This window comes from Poecilia mexicana, unplaced genomic scaffold, assembly GCF_051168715.1.
Source record: "Poecilia mexicana isolate PSO_F unplaced genomic scaffold, ASM5116871v1 scaffold_9, whole genome shotgun sequence".
In the NCBI taxonomy this organism is placed as follows: domain Eukaryota; kingdom Metazoa; phylum Chordata; class Actinopteri; order Cyprinodontiformes; family Poeciliidae; genus Poecilia; species Poecilia mexicana.
In genome coordinates, this window is record NW_028263378.1 from 8,976,997 (window position 1) to 8,993,350 (window position 16,354).

General features: G+C 37.6%; 1 protein-coding gene across 1 annotated transcript; it reads right to left on the reverse strand.

The window, feature by feature from the left end:
- Positions 1 to 7,595: 7,595 nt before the first annotated feature.
- paip1 (poly(A) binding protein interacting protein 1) lies at positions 7,596 to 14,472 on the reverse strand. The gene is made up of 11 exons (XM_015005709.2): positions 14,072 to 14,472; positions 12,800 to 12,951; positions 12,382 to 12,591; positions 12,160 to 12,272; positions 11,815 to 11,926; positions 11,592 to 11,717; positions 11,372 to 11,478; positions 10,949 to 11,066; positions 10,224 to 10,278; positions 9,530 to 9,611; positions 7,596 to 8,673 (listed from the first exon to the last, which is right to left on the reverse strand). Exons 1-11 carry the CDS (start codon positions 14,268 to 14,270, stop codon positions 8,586 to 8,588), a joined length of 1,362 nt encoding a protein of 453 aa, XP_014861195.1. The 5' UTR covers positions 14,271 to 14,472; the 3' UTR covers positions 7,596 to 8,585.
- Positions 14,473 to 16,354: the final 1,882 nt, after the last annotated feature.

Here is a 16,354-nt window from a genome sequence, read left to right on the forward strand (position 1 = left end):
TTGTATCTTACAGCCTTTTACCAGTCTCTGTCACTATGGGAACTTAATGTGTCACAGATCTCAGTGAGATAAAGATCTGGGGTTTGATTTTCACCAGAACTTTCTATTTATTACTGTGTTAGCCAGTTCTTTGTGGTTTTATTGGTATTTTTGGGGAGGTCATGGTCATGTTGCAGACATCAGTTCTGGTTCACCTTCAGTAGCTCTATAATAGGACGTTAAGTAACATACGTTTAAGTAGCAGTGACGTAGAGTGACACGCTGTGAGAAAGACCAACAGTTATTTTCCTCTCGCTGGAAAAACAACTGATGTAAGACCTTTCATTAAACTGAAGCTGGGGCGGTGAAATTTAACTCTCAATTAGTGGTGCCAGTTCAAAATAATAATTTGGAAAGAACTTTAACTGGACTTGTTGCTCAATAGACACAATCAGGACAGCATGTTGTATAACAAACCAGCGGCTTGTGTGTTAGTAACTTAGATCAGATAGATGGGACTAGATTTATAGATGCATCTTTGGCAACAGTTTTAACATCATTTGTAATAAATTCTTTGCAGATTTCACACATAATTACCAGTAAAGCAACATTTGAGGATTCAACACAGATGCTGAAGGCGGTTTTAGTGTTTCTCTGTGGGCTTCTTAGGAAGTCTCAAAAATAGCCTCCATGACATCACCATGGCTTCATACATTACACAGAAAGAGTTCATTGTGATCTACGCTTGTGGAATCTGATGGCAACATGGGTCAAATGCAGAATTATGGTGGGAAGTGTTTAGAAAAAACCAGACGTTTCGTGGTTGTGTAATATTCAGAGGTGAGTTGTGTTTCAAGGGCTATGAATACTTTTGAAAGGTAACAGTAACAGTAATAAACCAGGAGAATTTAAGCTAGTCTTGAAACAATGAGCTTGCGCCTTCTTACTTTGACATCGCAGGGAAACTGAGTCTGTGCATTTCATCACTCAAATAGCAGATGAACTCATAGCACGACATCTAAAAGTCTGTCTTATTGCTACTTTAATTGTCTGTCAAATTTAATAACATTTGTTCCACTCTCCCAGACTCTGAATGCTGCCAATTGACTTCCAGTTTAACAGTCTTGGAGCTTTTTACTTGGCATTGTCTTTGAGGTCAGAGAAGTGTCTGCTGAATAACTAAGAAGATTACAACATCATTTTCCAACCCCGCCCTTTGGAGCAGGCCACATCAGATCACAGATTGCAGATATTTCAGTGGATTTATAAGCTTCTAGAGGCTTTTCACCCCACACACTTTCTTCGGACATGTAAGAGGATTTCTGAACATTCACTAATTTATCCACCCGCCGGCTTCTTTGCCGAATTAATAACAGATTCATTTTAACCCACTCCTCCATTATCTGTATCTGCTTATCCTTGCAGGGTTGTGAGGGAACTGGTGCCTACCTCCAGTGGTCATTGGGCAAGAGGAAGGGTTCACCCTGGACAGCACAACACAGACAACCATCCACACTCACACCACAGGACGATTTAGAGAGAGCAATTAACATGACAGTCATGGTTTTGGACTGTGGGAGAAAGTCAGAGATGGCAAACTCCACGGGTTCAAGTCCCATGCTGGGATTTGAACCCATGAACTTCTTACTGCAAGGCAACAGTGATACCAACTGTTCAGCTTTGGGGGTAAATGTTTATTCCATCCCCTGATATTTTTTTTTATTTCAATCAATATAATTTTATCTTAATATTTAATGCATTGTTTTTAATAATTGTTGATGTTTAATCAAAAATGAAACTGTCAGAAAGAAATTGTTAGCAAGAGTTAAAAAAATACAAAATTAACAGGGGTTCAAATACTTATTTCTTCCTGCTGTATATTACCAGCACATTGCAACAGCACTGACACTGAAGTTTGAATGCATTGTGAACTGAAGTTGTTTCTGCTGCGATTCTCTTTTGGTCGTAATTCAGATTGAGGATATGAGTCATGATAAAATCTCTGTACAGTTAGAAACCTGAGCAATCTGAGTCCCCCACTTTGAAAACACACAGAAGGGTAGCAGACAAATATAGAAAAGAAAAATTCCCTTTTTAGCAGAAATCCAAGGGAGGATCAGACACAGAATTAAGGAGTTCTCTACATCAACAGATCCAGGAATGAGAAGATGAAAGAAGCATGTAAACAAATACCAACATTTAAGGACAGTGTTGCCTAAGAAGAGCAAAACAGAAGATAATATCTTTTACACTGCTTTTTAACTGGTTTTACAAGACAAAAAAAATACATTTTAGATAAATAATTGCACAAGTCTGTGACATGTACTCTGTGCATTCCTATTAAAAACAGACATTTAACTGAGCCAAAATTTCTGTAATGCAAAATTAACTATATTAATGTATACATAAAAATCTGCAAAACCCTGTTTAAATAAATGCAAACTGGAAATTAAATTCAGCTTTACACATTTAAAGCTGAATGTTGCTGTCAGGAGTATGAATCATTTTTGGGCTTAGCTTCATGGCACCATAAAGACAACAATAGGGGAAAGTATGGGACAACAGGCACATTAGAAAAGCCAGATTGGATATTTTTCCAAACTTGAAGAAAAAATGAGACTGAAAAAGATCAGAGAAGCTGCCAAGCGGCTGTCAGCAAAAGTGGAGGAGAAGCAAGAACTGGTTAGAAATTCATTGACACTGATGAGTGATGGGTGTAGTTGTGCTTCACTGTGCAACATGAAGAATGGCTAGCAGTTAGTTGTAACTACTTGCTAATAAAAACACATAAAATATCACTGGTCCAAGTCCAACTATTGCTTAATTCTGAAGACCCTTCCTCCCCTCTACTCTGGTATTTTTTTTTTCAGTTGTGATTCACACGTTAGTCATTGACTGAACAGAAAACCTTGAGCATTCCTAGTGTTTTTGTGGAAGTGTAGCAAAGCAGTTCCTGGAAAAGGCTGAGGTGATTTTCTGAATCTTATGTTGGCAAACTGACTCACCTTTCTCTAAAAACACACAGATTCAACAGCGATGTAAATCTCTCTTCTTTCAGAAGGATCCACATTGCTTAGATTTAAATGCTACTTCCTTTAACAGCAGCACCATTGTTTAGGGCTATTTCCTTGAATCATATAGAACAATCCGAGGAAGAATCTTAGAAAGAATGCTGAAACAGATTAGACAGGAAACTTTGTTCTTGCTTGCCTCTTGGAATGTCATCAAAAATCCCCTCTGAGGCGAAACCAAAACAACTTCATGTTGGTCAGGATGTTTGGAGCCCTTAAAAAACCCACTTCATTATGTAATTCAAATTAAACCCTATTCACCTGTATTATTAGCCACTGACAGCATACCGACTGACATGGTTCATTTCTTGAAGTGAATGCCCTTTTCTCATTTTGTTACATTACAACTGCAAATAATCAGTGTATTTTATTGGGAGATATTTGGTTTTCAAACTGTTTAAAAACCAAATTGTAAAACACAGAAGCACTTTTCAGATTATATATAATCTGAAAAGTGTGGCCTTCACCTATATTTAAGCTTCACAAGAAAATACTTGGAGGAGCCAACTATTGCCTTGTCTTTTGGGTATTTGTTTATGGGCATCTACAGACTGATTGCTTTTCCTATTCACCTATAAAAATCAATTTGCAGAAGTCAGTTTGGATGAATTGTGCAAACAACAATTTTTAATGACTCTTTGTCTCTGGTGGGCAGCCTTTGCCCCAGCCTCAGGTCTTTTGCCACCTCTAATGATTTTCTTTCAGGATTTTCCTGTATATATCTCCATTAATAGTCCTATCAGCTCTGACCAGCTTTCCTGTTGCTGTTGAAGAACAGCATCCCACAGGATAATGGACCATGTGTCAACAAGGAGAATGTTTAAGCAGAAGGGAAGTTCTAGCTTTCTACCAGACACATTGTTTTTGGGTCCCAAAATGTTTAATTTTGGTCTGATCTGACCAAAACAACTTCTCCCACATTTTACACGGCCAGTGTCAAACTTTAAACATGACATGAAGATATTTTTTTAAACACACTCAGATCATTAAACAGATTCTTCTGACTGAGCTGTGAATATCTGCAGGATCTCCAGAATTTCCATGAACGTCTCGCTGATTAATCCCGGCTTCTCCTGGCCTGTCACTTTCAGTGGACGGCCATTTCCTGGTGGGTTTGCATCTGTGACACTCTTTTCTTTTTCAGATTTCAACAGTGCTCCGGAGATTTTCTTTTTTTTTTTTTTACATTGCTTTGAACTATTCATAATTTCATCTTCATTATGCTGTTTTTTTTCTCTAATGTTCTCTAACAAACACCAGATGCCTTCACAGAAGAATTGCTTTTATGCTTAGATTAAAAACCAAACAGGAGGAATTTATTTACTAATGAAACAAGTATCAAAGACAGTTGGTTGCACTGAATTTAATTTGGTGTGTGGTAGAGCAGGTTTCTTGTGAAAATTGTGTATTATTTTAATTCCACTCCACAACAATTCAGTTCTTTGTACAGTTGTGCCAAATGAAAGCCCAATGCAAGGCATTAAAATGTCCACCATGTAGAAGGATGTGCTCCTCCTTCTTCAGCCCTGCACAGACTAAGCAAAAATGAAAGTAGATGGCCTGATGGTTGGCTGGATAGCTGGCAAGTTGCAGACGTTTCCAGTCTAAATAAGATATTTTTAAAAATAATTTAAAAAACAGAATCATCTTATTTAATAAACACCACTATCAGCTGTCTTTTATATACTGTTCAATTTCTAGTTCTATTATAACTTTTTTAACCTAGTGGTTGCAGCGTTTAACTGACCAAAATCTAACGGTGCAGAGCAAAGCCACAGAAACATCACAGCGCAGATAAATGCAGAAGTGGAGTTTATGGTGTTACATTTTTAATCTTTGTCGCATCTGTTTTTTATCCATTGCAACATTTACAGTATATGTGTGGAAAAGAGATCAGATAAACTAACCTTGATGAAGATGAGCTGATTTGGAAATGTTTTAAAGGAATGTTCTCTCAGGAAGACATTTCTGATTTGCTGCATACTGTGGAGAAATTAATGGAGATGTACAGGAGCACAACACACCCACACCCACGCATATACACACACACACACACACACACACACGCACACACACACACACACACACACACACACATACACACACACACACGCACACACACACACACACACACACACAGCTAATCCCTCTTTCACTCTGATGTGCTGAGCATTGAGAATCTACGCCTGTTGTTTATCCTGTCGGTATCTCTTTCTCTTTTTTTGTTTGCCTCAGCATCACATGCAGCAGCCATGACGTTTCACAATTCACCACCTGCACAGACATCGTAGTAATGAGCAGTATATTTATTTTCTAAAGAAGTAGAAGACACAAATGTTGCAAATGCTGAGCTGATGCTTTGATTTTGGCCAGTCATCCGTTTACAACTGTGCTTTGCAGATTATATCAGGAGTGTGAGGAGGGTTTCTTCCACAGCAGGCAGTTTGCATGACTTCACACGTTACTCCCCTTTGGTTCTGTTTTTCTCTTTAGAATGAGAACATCTATATAAAACACTGCAGCACAACAGTAAGCCCTATTTGCTCTGTGGTTTAGACAAACTACAACTGCATGTTGGCTTAAAAATTGAAGACAGACATGAGGGTGAGGGTTCCAGAAAAACTGTAACAACTGACAGATGTGCACATTTAACTTTAATCCATTGTATCTTACATTGATTACGGTAAATCAGTATAGACAAGATAGATTTAAAATGCAAAAGAAAAAATATTTTGATGAAACTTTATACCACGTATGAACATCTCACCATCGGTATTGCTTAGAAACTGGTTTTGAAAGCAGCAAAAAAGATTCCCCCACATTTGCAGAAGTGGACCTCACTGCCACGCAGAAACGGTTCTGTTTTCTTCTGCTTGCATGGAAGAGTCCCAATGGCACATAATAAGTGTGAAAACCTTCCAGTCTGCATGTCTGCTTCTGTATGGAACCATGTTGGCTTATGAGCTGTTTTGCAATTTCCTTTCTTTATTAAAAGAGAATGCATTCCTTTGTCTCTGCATTGGTTTATGTTTGGAAAGCTGTCATGTTGGCATAAAGAGGCCTTGAAGATTTTTAGCGGTCGGCTTTGCTGAGAGGAAGATGAGAATAACATTCCTCTTAGCTCAACAACAAGCCACAAATGTTGTCTTGTAAGAGAGCTGTGCTGTGCTTTGAACTTCTAAACACCAAGAATATATTGGGCTCCGTCTATTTTAAGCATAAATGAGAGTTTTTAATTTTTGTATTTTCGTTTGTTTATATGTCAATTTGGTGCTGGTGCAAGGCATTAATTCTGGACTTTTAGTGTTTTGTTATTTTTCAGAGTGCTGATTGCATCACCAGCATTGGCGGACAAGTTTGGAATTATTATGGATTTTCTTTAATCCATATAAAGTGGAAAATTAAATATACAGCTTCAAGCACACTGCCTGTCCAAAAGCTAAATTGGCACCTGGATTTGACAAAACAAATAGACAGGATAATGATTGGGTCATTACCCCTGCCGTGTGGTGGTTCCTGGATTTGGTTGACTCTTGGACAGAACTTTCTCTTCCAACAGGACAATAATCCCAGACATACTGTCACAGGTTGGCTCCATGCCAGAGGGAAAACAAGACAGATCAGATGTTAGATTTTATTGTAAGGAAGAATAAATAAAGCATGTTGATTTAAAATGTGTATCGTCAGACTACCCTTTATGTCAGCAGTACATTTTTGTGACAAAGGCAAAGATAACCAAAAAGCTGGAGCTTTTTCCTCTGGGGGAGAAAAACAGACCATGATTTCAACAATTTAATCACTTCTAAGAAAGACTAAGACAGGTGTTCCAACATGCCCAAATGTGCAGCTTTCCTTAAACCCAGCAGAGCTCCAGAGGGACTTGTGTTGACTGGGACTGATTGAAAAAAAGGCCAATGTTAACCTTTTGGAACGGGCCCAACCTCTACCCTGTTATAAATGTACAAACTGTGCTTAAAACTCACGTTCCTGCCAGGAAAAAAAACAAAAAAACAATTAAAATAAACTCAGTGATCTCTTACACCCTGCATAATGTGCAGAGAACAGACATGTTTGTGAAAGCAGGAGTACTCAGAAAACAAAATATCATGCATGGACATAAATAATATTTGACCTCAAACATAAAAAAGACATATCGCTTGGAGAGGACGTCACTAATTATTGTTGCCAGCAGGTGGCAGTGTTTGACTAGAACAAAGAAAATAGGTGCTGTTGAAAGCTTGAAATGTAAACATGCACATTTTCAAAAATGTTAAGAATTTTTTTTTTTTTTTACCGTCTCAAACCAAAAATGTTTTAAGATTCAGCCATGAATTAATAAACATTACACATCCTACTGCTGTAAGTTCTTATACTGGAAGTCGTGCTCTTAGGCAAATCTGGCACAATTTCTTTTAAATCTGTATTTCACCAGAAAGAGACCTTGGCCAAGGTCATCATCATATAAATCTTAACTTTGTAGTTCAAGACATTTTGATCTACCTTTCAAATGACTAAAGAAAAGGTAATTAAGAACAAGACAACAGCCCACATTATAAAGAATTTATTGCAAGCAAACATTACTATAAATAATATGTACAAACTATAAAACAACATTCGTTTACATGTTATGTGTGGATTGCCGGTAAACAGTCTTTCAGTCTTGAGCTGACCAAGAATTTGGGCCACGTCGCCAAAACGTGCAGGATGTGTAGATATTTGATCAGATATTCAGGGAATCAACTATTTAAAATGAACGGCATTCAGAAACCTCTGGATCGTTTCCTACAGGTTTTCCTACGGTGTAACTTAGAAAGGTATTTAAAAGAAAATAAAATTTTAAATGAGGTTCTATGCAAAACAACTTTTACATATTTGTAGCTGTTGCAAACATGTAGAACTGTTCCTAAATATCTGGGCGTGTTTCAAGAGAACTTCAGCCAGATAAACAGGTGGAAATATTTAATATTGGCAACTTTACAATGCACCATATCGCAACAGTGGAGATAAAGGCTGCATCATCTTTGTACTTTATGCGGATATGTAATAAAACGTCTGCCTCACCCATCAATAGTGCATTTTTAAACAAGGAGAATGGATTACCGTATGATGTGTGGCAATAATTGGTATTTAAGAAAATACGAACATATTTTTAAAAAAAACAACAAATCTTTCATTCAAGTCTTAACTCTAAAAAAAGTCCACAGCACACTATTTCCCTCTTGGCATTTGGTTGAAAAGAAAAGCAGCTCCGGGAGGAAATTCCAAACAGCAAAACAAAAAGAAGAGAAGAAGTAGTCAACATTTTGAACAGCTATCCCACTGATTGTCCCACTTTCTAATGAATGCAGACTGAAGGGAATTTCAGAAGTGCAACTATAAACAGCTCTTTGTTAAAAAGAGGGTTTGTTCGCAGGAAAATAAAAGATGTGAGTGTATCCTGATGTTAGTTATCCTTTGCTTTTCAACATTCTTGTAACGCAATTTGGAAGAGTACAGTATTATCCTTGTTAAATGTCACTGACAACCCCGGTCGTGTCATTGCTGCCGTTTCATCTCGGACTCTAAACAAAAACTCTCATACGCTTCTTCGATCTCTGGATCCATCTCGTCCTCGATGTCGAACCTGCAAAAATAATAAATCAATTAAGACACACCGATTCCAAAATATGCCTTTTTAACTGTTTCGTTACAAAAAGTAAGTAGTACTTGAGCAAAACAAAGAAAAACAGGGTCACAGACACAGTTTTTGGAGGGGGAATGGCAGCGACTAAAGCCCTTTGACACTCAGCTGCTGACTAAACTGGATCGGAGGCTGGATAGACTCTGCTGCATTGTGGGTCACTTGGAAACATTTGTCAAGCTTAGGGGCCCACGGGTTTGCAGTCGGTCATGTGACTTCATGTGTCTGGTGATGTTACCTCACAGTCACATGACCAAAGATGAACAGGCAGGATGAAACCTTTAGGGCGCCGTTTGAATAGTGCAGTTACCTGTGCTGAAAATATTGCAATTTGCCAAGAAACATGCTGAAGAGGAAAGAAGCAACAACGTGTGAACTGATGAAAGGAACGCTGTGTTCTATCGTTCCAGGTCGATGCAAACTGTTGATCAGACGACTCCCAAGAACCGGTACACTAAAGAAACCTGCACCAGAGCAGCATCTTGGTCTGACACAAGCTGGTTGATTTCTACAAAAGTGTGGCTTCTCTGAAATCTGCTAAAGAACATTTATCCAAACAAAAGTAAGTTTGTACGCATCTATCCGAGACTATATCTGATTTTGACCCTCTGCTGACCTGAGGGTGGAGTTATTTATTGTAAGATTACTTTAAATGCAGAAAGAATCAAATACATGATCAGAATCCCAAAATGAGTATAGCATTCACCCTCACAAGCATCTGTAAACTTCTGTCTGAACAAACCAGCTAGCTGGAAGGATCTGAACTAGCGTCGCATTTATATCAATAAAAGTTACTTACTCTTCTTCATTGCCGTTTTCACCATAAGCATCATGGAAGTAGTCTTGCCTCTCCAGGAGCTCTTGATATTTTTCAGCGTATTCTGCGAAAACCGACAGAGCGACTTTCAGGCACAACAGAGACTGAGACAGAAGTGTGACTGTGCTAAAGCGAAGTGAGCAGAAGAGAAGCGCCACGCTGAGTCCGAGTTATTGTTTATTAGTAATAATAAATACACCTAGAGTAAAAATGCTCAATTCACTTAAGAAATAATAATTATTATTGTCCAAATGAGAACTTGCGAGTCTAATCATTTGGGTTTGGTAGCGATCAGGGTTGTTCAAAATCAACAGCAGGGTTGCCATACAAATTTTATAGCAAAACTCTTCAACACTCAATTTTGCATAGTTCTCATCCATTTTCAGCATATATTATAAGCAAGAAGAAATATGTACAAGTAAATGTCTGGTTTAATCGTATTATTGAATTGTTTATTGTATTCCTCTCATGTATTCGATTTATTTTAGCTATTTGTGAAGCACTTTGAGGATCAGGACTTATTGGACATAGTTAAACTTGACCTTAAGCATTTAACCTTACACCATTTATGGGGCTTACCATGTGTGCATTAGCAAACCATAAAACATTTGATTACTTTTGGTGTTTTGGTTATAATGAGGTTTTGCATATTTTGAGAACTGATCCATGCACTCACCAGGATCTGCTGCTGTAAAGGGTGTACCGTCCTCAGTGTAGAAGGTCGGTTCATTCTGAAGAGCAAAACACAAAACACTTAACCGAAAAGAACAACCGAGGAAGAGGCATATGAAGATGTAGAACTTCAGCTAAATCACCCAGTCTGAAACTGAAAAGCCTGATTTTTTTCCGGTCAGTAAACGCCTCATACCTAACCTATCGGCTTGCTGACAAAAAAACACTCTTTGCTGTGGTCTCTATTACTAAAGAAAGACTGAAAAATAGCTATTTTTGGTGTCACTGTTTAATAAAAAAGTCAGATGAAACAAAAATGTGTGAGGCTGTTTAAAAGCAACCTGTATTTTGTATTTGTTTATTTTTCTTTTACAGAAGCCATGTTGGATGTTCATTTCTGCCAAAATGGAAAACTGAGACTTCAGCAGAAAACAGGAAGGCTGAACGCAGTAAAGCAAAGTTATCCGTTCTGGTAACCTTTTGGTAAACTCAGTAAAATATGTGCAAAACTCTGTTTTATAGCAATCGCTCTCTCTCTCAGTGTGTTGTTGCTCCTTGTCTTTGTATAAATATTTAATTACCACTCACAACAGGAAGACCAGAAAAGAAAAGCTATTTATTCCGATAACAATCAGCATCAGCAGCTTAGCGGGTTTACAAAAACTGGAGATTGTCTACAATTCAAACAAACGATAAAAGCCGATACTGACGTTAAGTCTTGACACTGACCATGAAGTAGTTGGGGTCGTTGTCTGGTGTGGCGTTACTGGCAGCGGCAGCAGCAGAGACTCTGCCCCAGTCGCTGGATCGCAGCTCCACTAATTTCAGGAGCATCTGTCTCACGTCCCTGAGGAAAACCAGTTAAACGGTTTTACTGAAGACGTTCAGAGCACCGTCCTCCTGCACTGCTGAGCTTCTCCCAGCTGCTAACTGATGCCCAGCTTGTTACAGACATGTGCTCTTTAAAAACAAATATGGAGCTGAGATTACCTTAAAAAAAAAAAAAAAAAAAAAAAAAGAATACCTCAAACAAATTGTTCTTTCAAAGATTTAGGTGGTCTTCAACCATCAGTTGCAGGTTTACTGGCAGATTTATCTTATATAACTTTCAAATATAAATACAAGTCTTTGAGGTACAGGTAATATACACACCTGCTGCATGTAGCGTCCAGGAGAATAGTCTCGATTCTTTGGACCAGTTCTTCCATGTGTGGTTTCCCGCTCTTTTTCCAGGCGTCATCCAGGATTGAACCCGTCAACTAAAAAGCCAAAAACATGCTTATGTCCCGTTGAAGCGCCACACGCAACACTAAAAACACCTTCACTAAACAAAAAAAATCTCCAAAAAACATGTCGAAGATATTTCTGAAACCTTTAGCAGCTTGACGGCACAGATGAGATTTGCGTCGACAGGGTGTGAAAGCAGAGTTTCCAGCAGGTCTTTGAGAGCCGAAAGCAGAATATCTGCTCTGTTCGGAGCTTCTTTTCCACTTTTAATCTAAACAAGAAACATCATTAAAAAGGCACATTTATAATGACAATGACATTTAAAATAGAAATGTAAATACAGCGACGCAAAAGAAGCGTGTTCCTACCTCCAAATTTAGATACAACTCCCCCAGAAATAACACAAAGGAGTGAAATTTCTTCTGAGCCTCTGGACTTCCTCGTATGGCTACGTTTCTTTGTTCGTACTCCGTCTGACATCTACAGCAGAAAAACAAAAAAATATCTATGTTAACGATAGAAACAATTACATACTATACAAGATTTATCTTTTCCTGTGTGTTACTAAAATTATTTCTAATCAAAGCATCTCCCCCATCTTTTTGTAATATTAGACATATAAAAAAAGAGACATATCCTGATTTCATTTCAAGATGACATCTAGGTTCAGTTTGGGCAATGTTAAAATTCATCAGAAACAAAAATACGTTTACCGTTGCAAAAGCAATCGACGAAAGTTTCCACTTTGTGGGCTCAGGGCGAGGTGATGGGACAGGTAATTACAAAGCCTGGCGCCGGTGTAGGAGAAGTTTGGGATGGCAGTAGACTGAGATAAAGAGACAAAAACTGGGTAAGTTACCCCAAATACATGCATATCAATGTCTTAACAGAGAAGCCGAATCTGTAAAGAAGAAGAAAACTGAATGTTGCCAAACCTGCGTAAAGATCAGCTCCACCAGTTCCTTCAGCAGCTCTTCTGTAGTGACCCAGGAATTAAGCATACTGGTGATCTCTTCGACGTCGTACTCGAAGGAGCCAGGAGAGGAGCTTAGGTGAGCAAGGAAATCTGTGACTGTATCAGCCAATGAGGAGTCGCTGTAGTAGCTTTCACTGTAGCTGTCATTGTCATCATAATACCCCAGCTCCTAAACAAAAAACAATTAAGAAATATAAAACATGTCAACACCAGGAGTAATAAGCGGTAGCACGTTCAAACAATATATTTAATTCAAATTCATGAAGTACAAATTAACAAAAATTTAAACTTGTTCAAAAAAATTAAATAAAAAAAGACCGAGTATCTATACAGAAAAAAAAAAAAAAGCAAAAATCTGGTGTAAAAGTTTCTCTTACTTCATATGAGCCCATCCCAAAGGGAACAAACTCTGGAGCACTAGCTGAAAGCGTCGATGCCCTGACCACAGAGTCCACGTTGTTACTCCCTCTGAGGACAGAGGCATAGCCAGGGCTCACGCTCTGTAGAGGGCTGCCAAGTGTCCGAGAATCTGAAAGCAGAAACAAATATGTAACAGCAAAATATAAAATGGAAGCTGCTTGCTCTACAAAAATAACAAGGGTTCTTAACTGTGGTACTGTAACAATATGAACACAACTGCACTGTCTGCACCTCTGTGTGTTGCAGGGGAAGGAAGGTGTTCTTTCAGGGCAGGTTTATCTCTATCTTCCAGTATTCAATACTATACAAAGGTACAGGATTTGTCGACTAAAATACGAAAAAATTCAGTGGGTACTCATACTGATTTGAAACACGGCACTTGCATCTGTGTGATCACATCTGGTACTGTGATTGGGTCAGACTCGTTTTTGGTCACGATTTATAAATACACTTGAAATGTGAACAGAGAAATCTTATAACCACATCCAACTTCTTTAAGTCCTAATTGGTCTGAATGTTTAGTATGATTATTTAGTCTGCTTTAGTGACCTTTCTATATTATTTCCTTGAAAAACTCTGCAAAAAGACAAAGAATATATATATATATATATATATATATATATATATATATATATATATATATAAAAAACACTGGACACTTCTTTAACAAAAAATAAATACACAAATCTGTCAGAGATAATGTCTCCTGCAACTATTCCTTAAAAAATTTGCATTTTTGGTTCCAAGTATGATCTTTCATAAAGAAATAATAAAAAAAAAGATATGTCTCTTGGGAAGCCACATGCCGATAGCACTGCTACTTTTTAATCTTTTTTTTAAGTAAAGCAAACCACCCCATCTTTTAAGGAAAACCATGTGCTCAGTGTTGTCAACTTGACATTAGGTTAGCTTCATATTAGCAGTTAGTAGCTCTTCAGATAACTTTCGGCTTTGTAAGCAGCCTCACTGTTGACACTTAAAAAGGTGCGACAGCTGAGCAACAGCTTTTATTAGCTGCGTATTAGCAACCATAAAATAACAGAACATGTCGCAACTCCAACCTAAAAGGGGCAAGAACAACTTCGGATTTAGGTCAAGAATAATCAAATGGCCTCAAATGTTTGACAGAGTATTTTTGCGAACAGATATATCCTTCATGAAGTATTTCGAAATATCATTTTGCACGAAACGAATCTGAAAGTAGCTACATTAGCCATGTTAGCTCACACCTCCTCCGGGTAATCCAGCGGTCGCGTTGATGCTGCTCTCCGGGAAAGGAGGGACTGATCGCGGCTGCCTCAGCGGCTCTCTCTGGTTGAGCACCGAGGCTTTGGCGTCACCATCTCTGGCGTTAACTGCCAGCGCGGGATCCGCAGGAGCTCCACGGCTTCTCCCGGCTCCAGGAGCTCGATCAAAATTCTCGTTCATGACTGCTTGTTGTTGTCGAGCCTCAAAACAGCATATGAGAGGGATTAAAATAGACTGTTTCCCACGGCTTTATCGACCAGTGTTTATGTGTTATCACTGTAACACCTGTTCTATCTGTCTTTCATAGTGGCCTTTTTCTGATCGGCTGTAAGCTAGCAGCATAACTTTTCGTACTACTTCCTTTCACAACAAACTTGCTGCCCATGACTTATTTATCGGTCAAAAGGAAAGTGTCTTCCTCTAGTGGCGTGGAGTGGAAGTTCAGTATGGCAATTAGTTTTAAGAAATAATCAAATCGCTTTCATACCTACAATTTTTTTCTTAATAGAAGTATCTGTCGAGAGGCTTCAAAAAAGATAAAGGTCTAAGTTTCTGTTTTAATTTTTTGGGCTGCATATTAGACCTATGTAGACTGCAATTATCAAGATTATTTCTTCCAACTAAAAAAATATTTAGAAAGGAATGAAGAGATTCCAGACAATTTTTTTTTCTCAAAAATCTGAGATTAAAATTGGAATTAGATCATTTCAAAATGTTTCCAAATTTTCACTACGGATAACTTTGATGCTATAAGTTCTACTAAGACATCCAAAATATTATTTCTCCTACTGTTAATGTACTGGTGGATATACAAAGCAAATACATCACATTTATAGGGAAACTTGGCTTTTTCTAAGAAATAAAAACATTAAAGATATCTTTAATATTTTTTGTTACTAGGATAGCTGGTAGTTAGAATAGCTAAAATGTTCATCTTGACTGAAAGAAATAATTTTATCTCATCTACTTGAAATGTCCTGTTTTCCAATTTATGATAAGTTGGATTGCCATAGCCGACCTACAGAAACTATTTATTAAAAAGTTTATGCAAATTAAATTATATCTATTATCCATTAAAAAAGATACAATACACATTCCCCCACCTTTCATTTGACTCGTCTCTGAAGTAAAAACTTTTTCAGATGGAAATCTTAAAAGAACACCAAATTGAATATTGTTTTTTTTTCATTCCACTTTAAATAAGTAGTTGTTTTTATCTATAGCGCCAGCTGATGATTGTTTTTAACTAATACAAATTAGATTTAACAACAAATAAATAAAAGAAAAATGTGACGCAATAGACGACTTGTGTTTTTCATCAATGCAAAAAAAGGGATTCATTTGAAAATGTCATTTGTACATATTTTCAGTCTTCTTTTGAATTTTCAAAATGATAGAAAGCTTCCTTTAATGTTTACAGTTGATATTTTCTACTTTTGTTTTATTATCTTAGTAAGAAAATACCCCATTTTAAAATGTCTATGCACAGTTCTTTAAAAGAAGGCAAAAACAAAAACAAACAAACAAAACAAATTTCCTCAATAAATATCAAAGGCATGACCAATCTGTCCTCGTTTTCCATGGAGTTAGTTGTTGTTGGCTTGCAACTTCAACAGTTTCCAAAATAGACTTTCGTGATGATAAAACTCATCTTAGCTTTTTAAACTGCCAAAAGTTTGAGATCAGTAACACATTTTTTCCACAGAATAAGTAGATTATGGAATTAAGCACCTCTCATCAGACCTCTCTCAGTAGCAGCCTTCTCCAAACATGTGTTGCACCAGACATCCCAACGTAAGCATTCATTAGTTGTTTTTGGCCTCCAGGCATTTTCCACTTGTTTCCCAAAGCTGGATCGCATTATGCCACAGAGAATGCCTGAGCCACAAATTCAGAGACCCACTCTGATAAAAGATTATTCCAGTATTGCTGCTGTTTTCTCCCCATTCCAGATTCTTGGAGAGAGTTCAAACATTCACAGGTCTTGAGAATGTGAAGATGACGAATGACTGGGATTTGTGTGTGGATGAGGTTCTCCCTGGCTGGTTACTCACTTCATCATTAACTGCTTTTATTGTATTGGTTCCCCAGCAACATGAAGCTGAGTAAAATTTTATGAAAAGCATAAAACAGGAATATGAAGGTCGCGAAACAATAAATGCAAAATCTGAACAGATTAGAGACGGGCTCTGGAGAAAATGAGCTAATTTAATATTCCATTATATAATCTCACGTTTTAAACCTTTCAATAAAATTCTGATTTG

Coding starts and splice junctions, on each gene's coding strand:
- paip1 (XM_015005709.2), bottom strand. CDS start 14,270: ATGAACGAGAATTTTGATCGAGCTCCTGGAGCCGGGAGAAGCCGTGGA. Junction 11,718..11,814: donor AGTTGTATCTAAATTTGGAG/GTAGGAACACGC, acceptor TTTCTTGTTTAG/ATTAAAAGTGGAAAAGAAGC. Junction 10,279..10,948: donor ACGACCCCAACTACTTCATG/GTCAGTGTCAAG, acceptor TTTGCTCTTCAG/AATGAACCGACCTTCTACAC.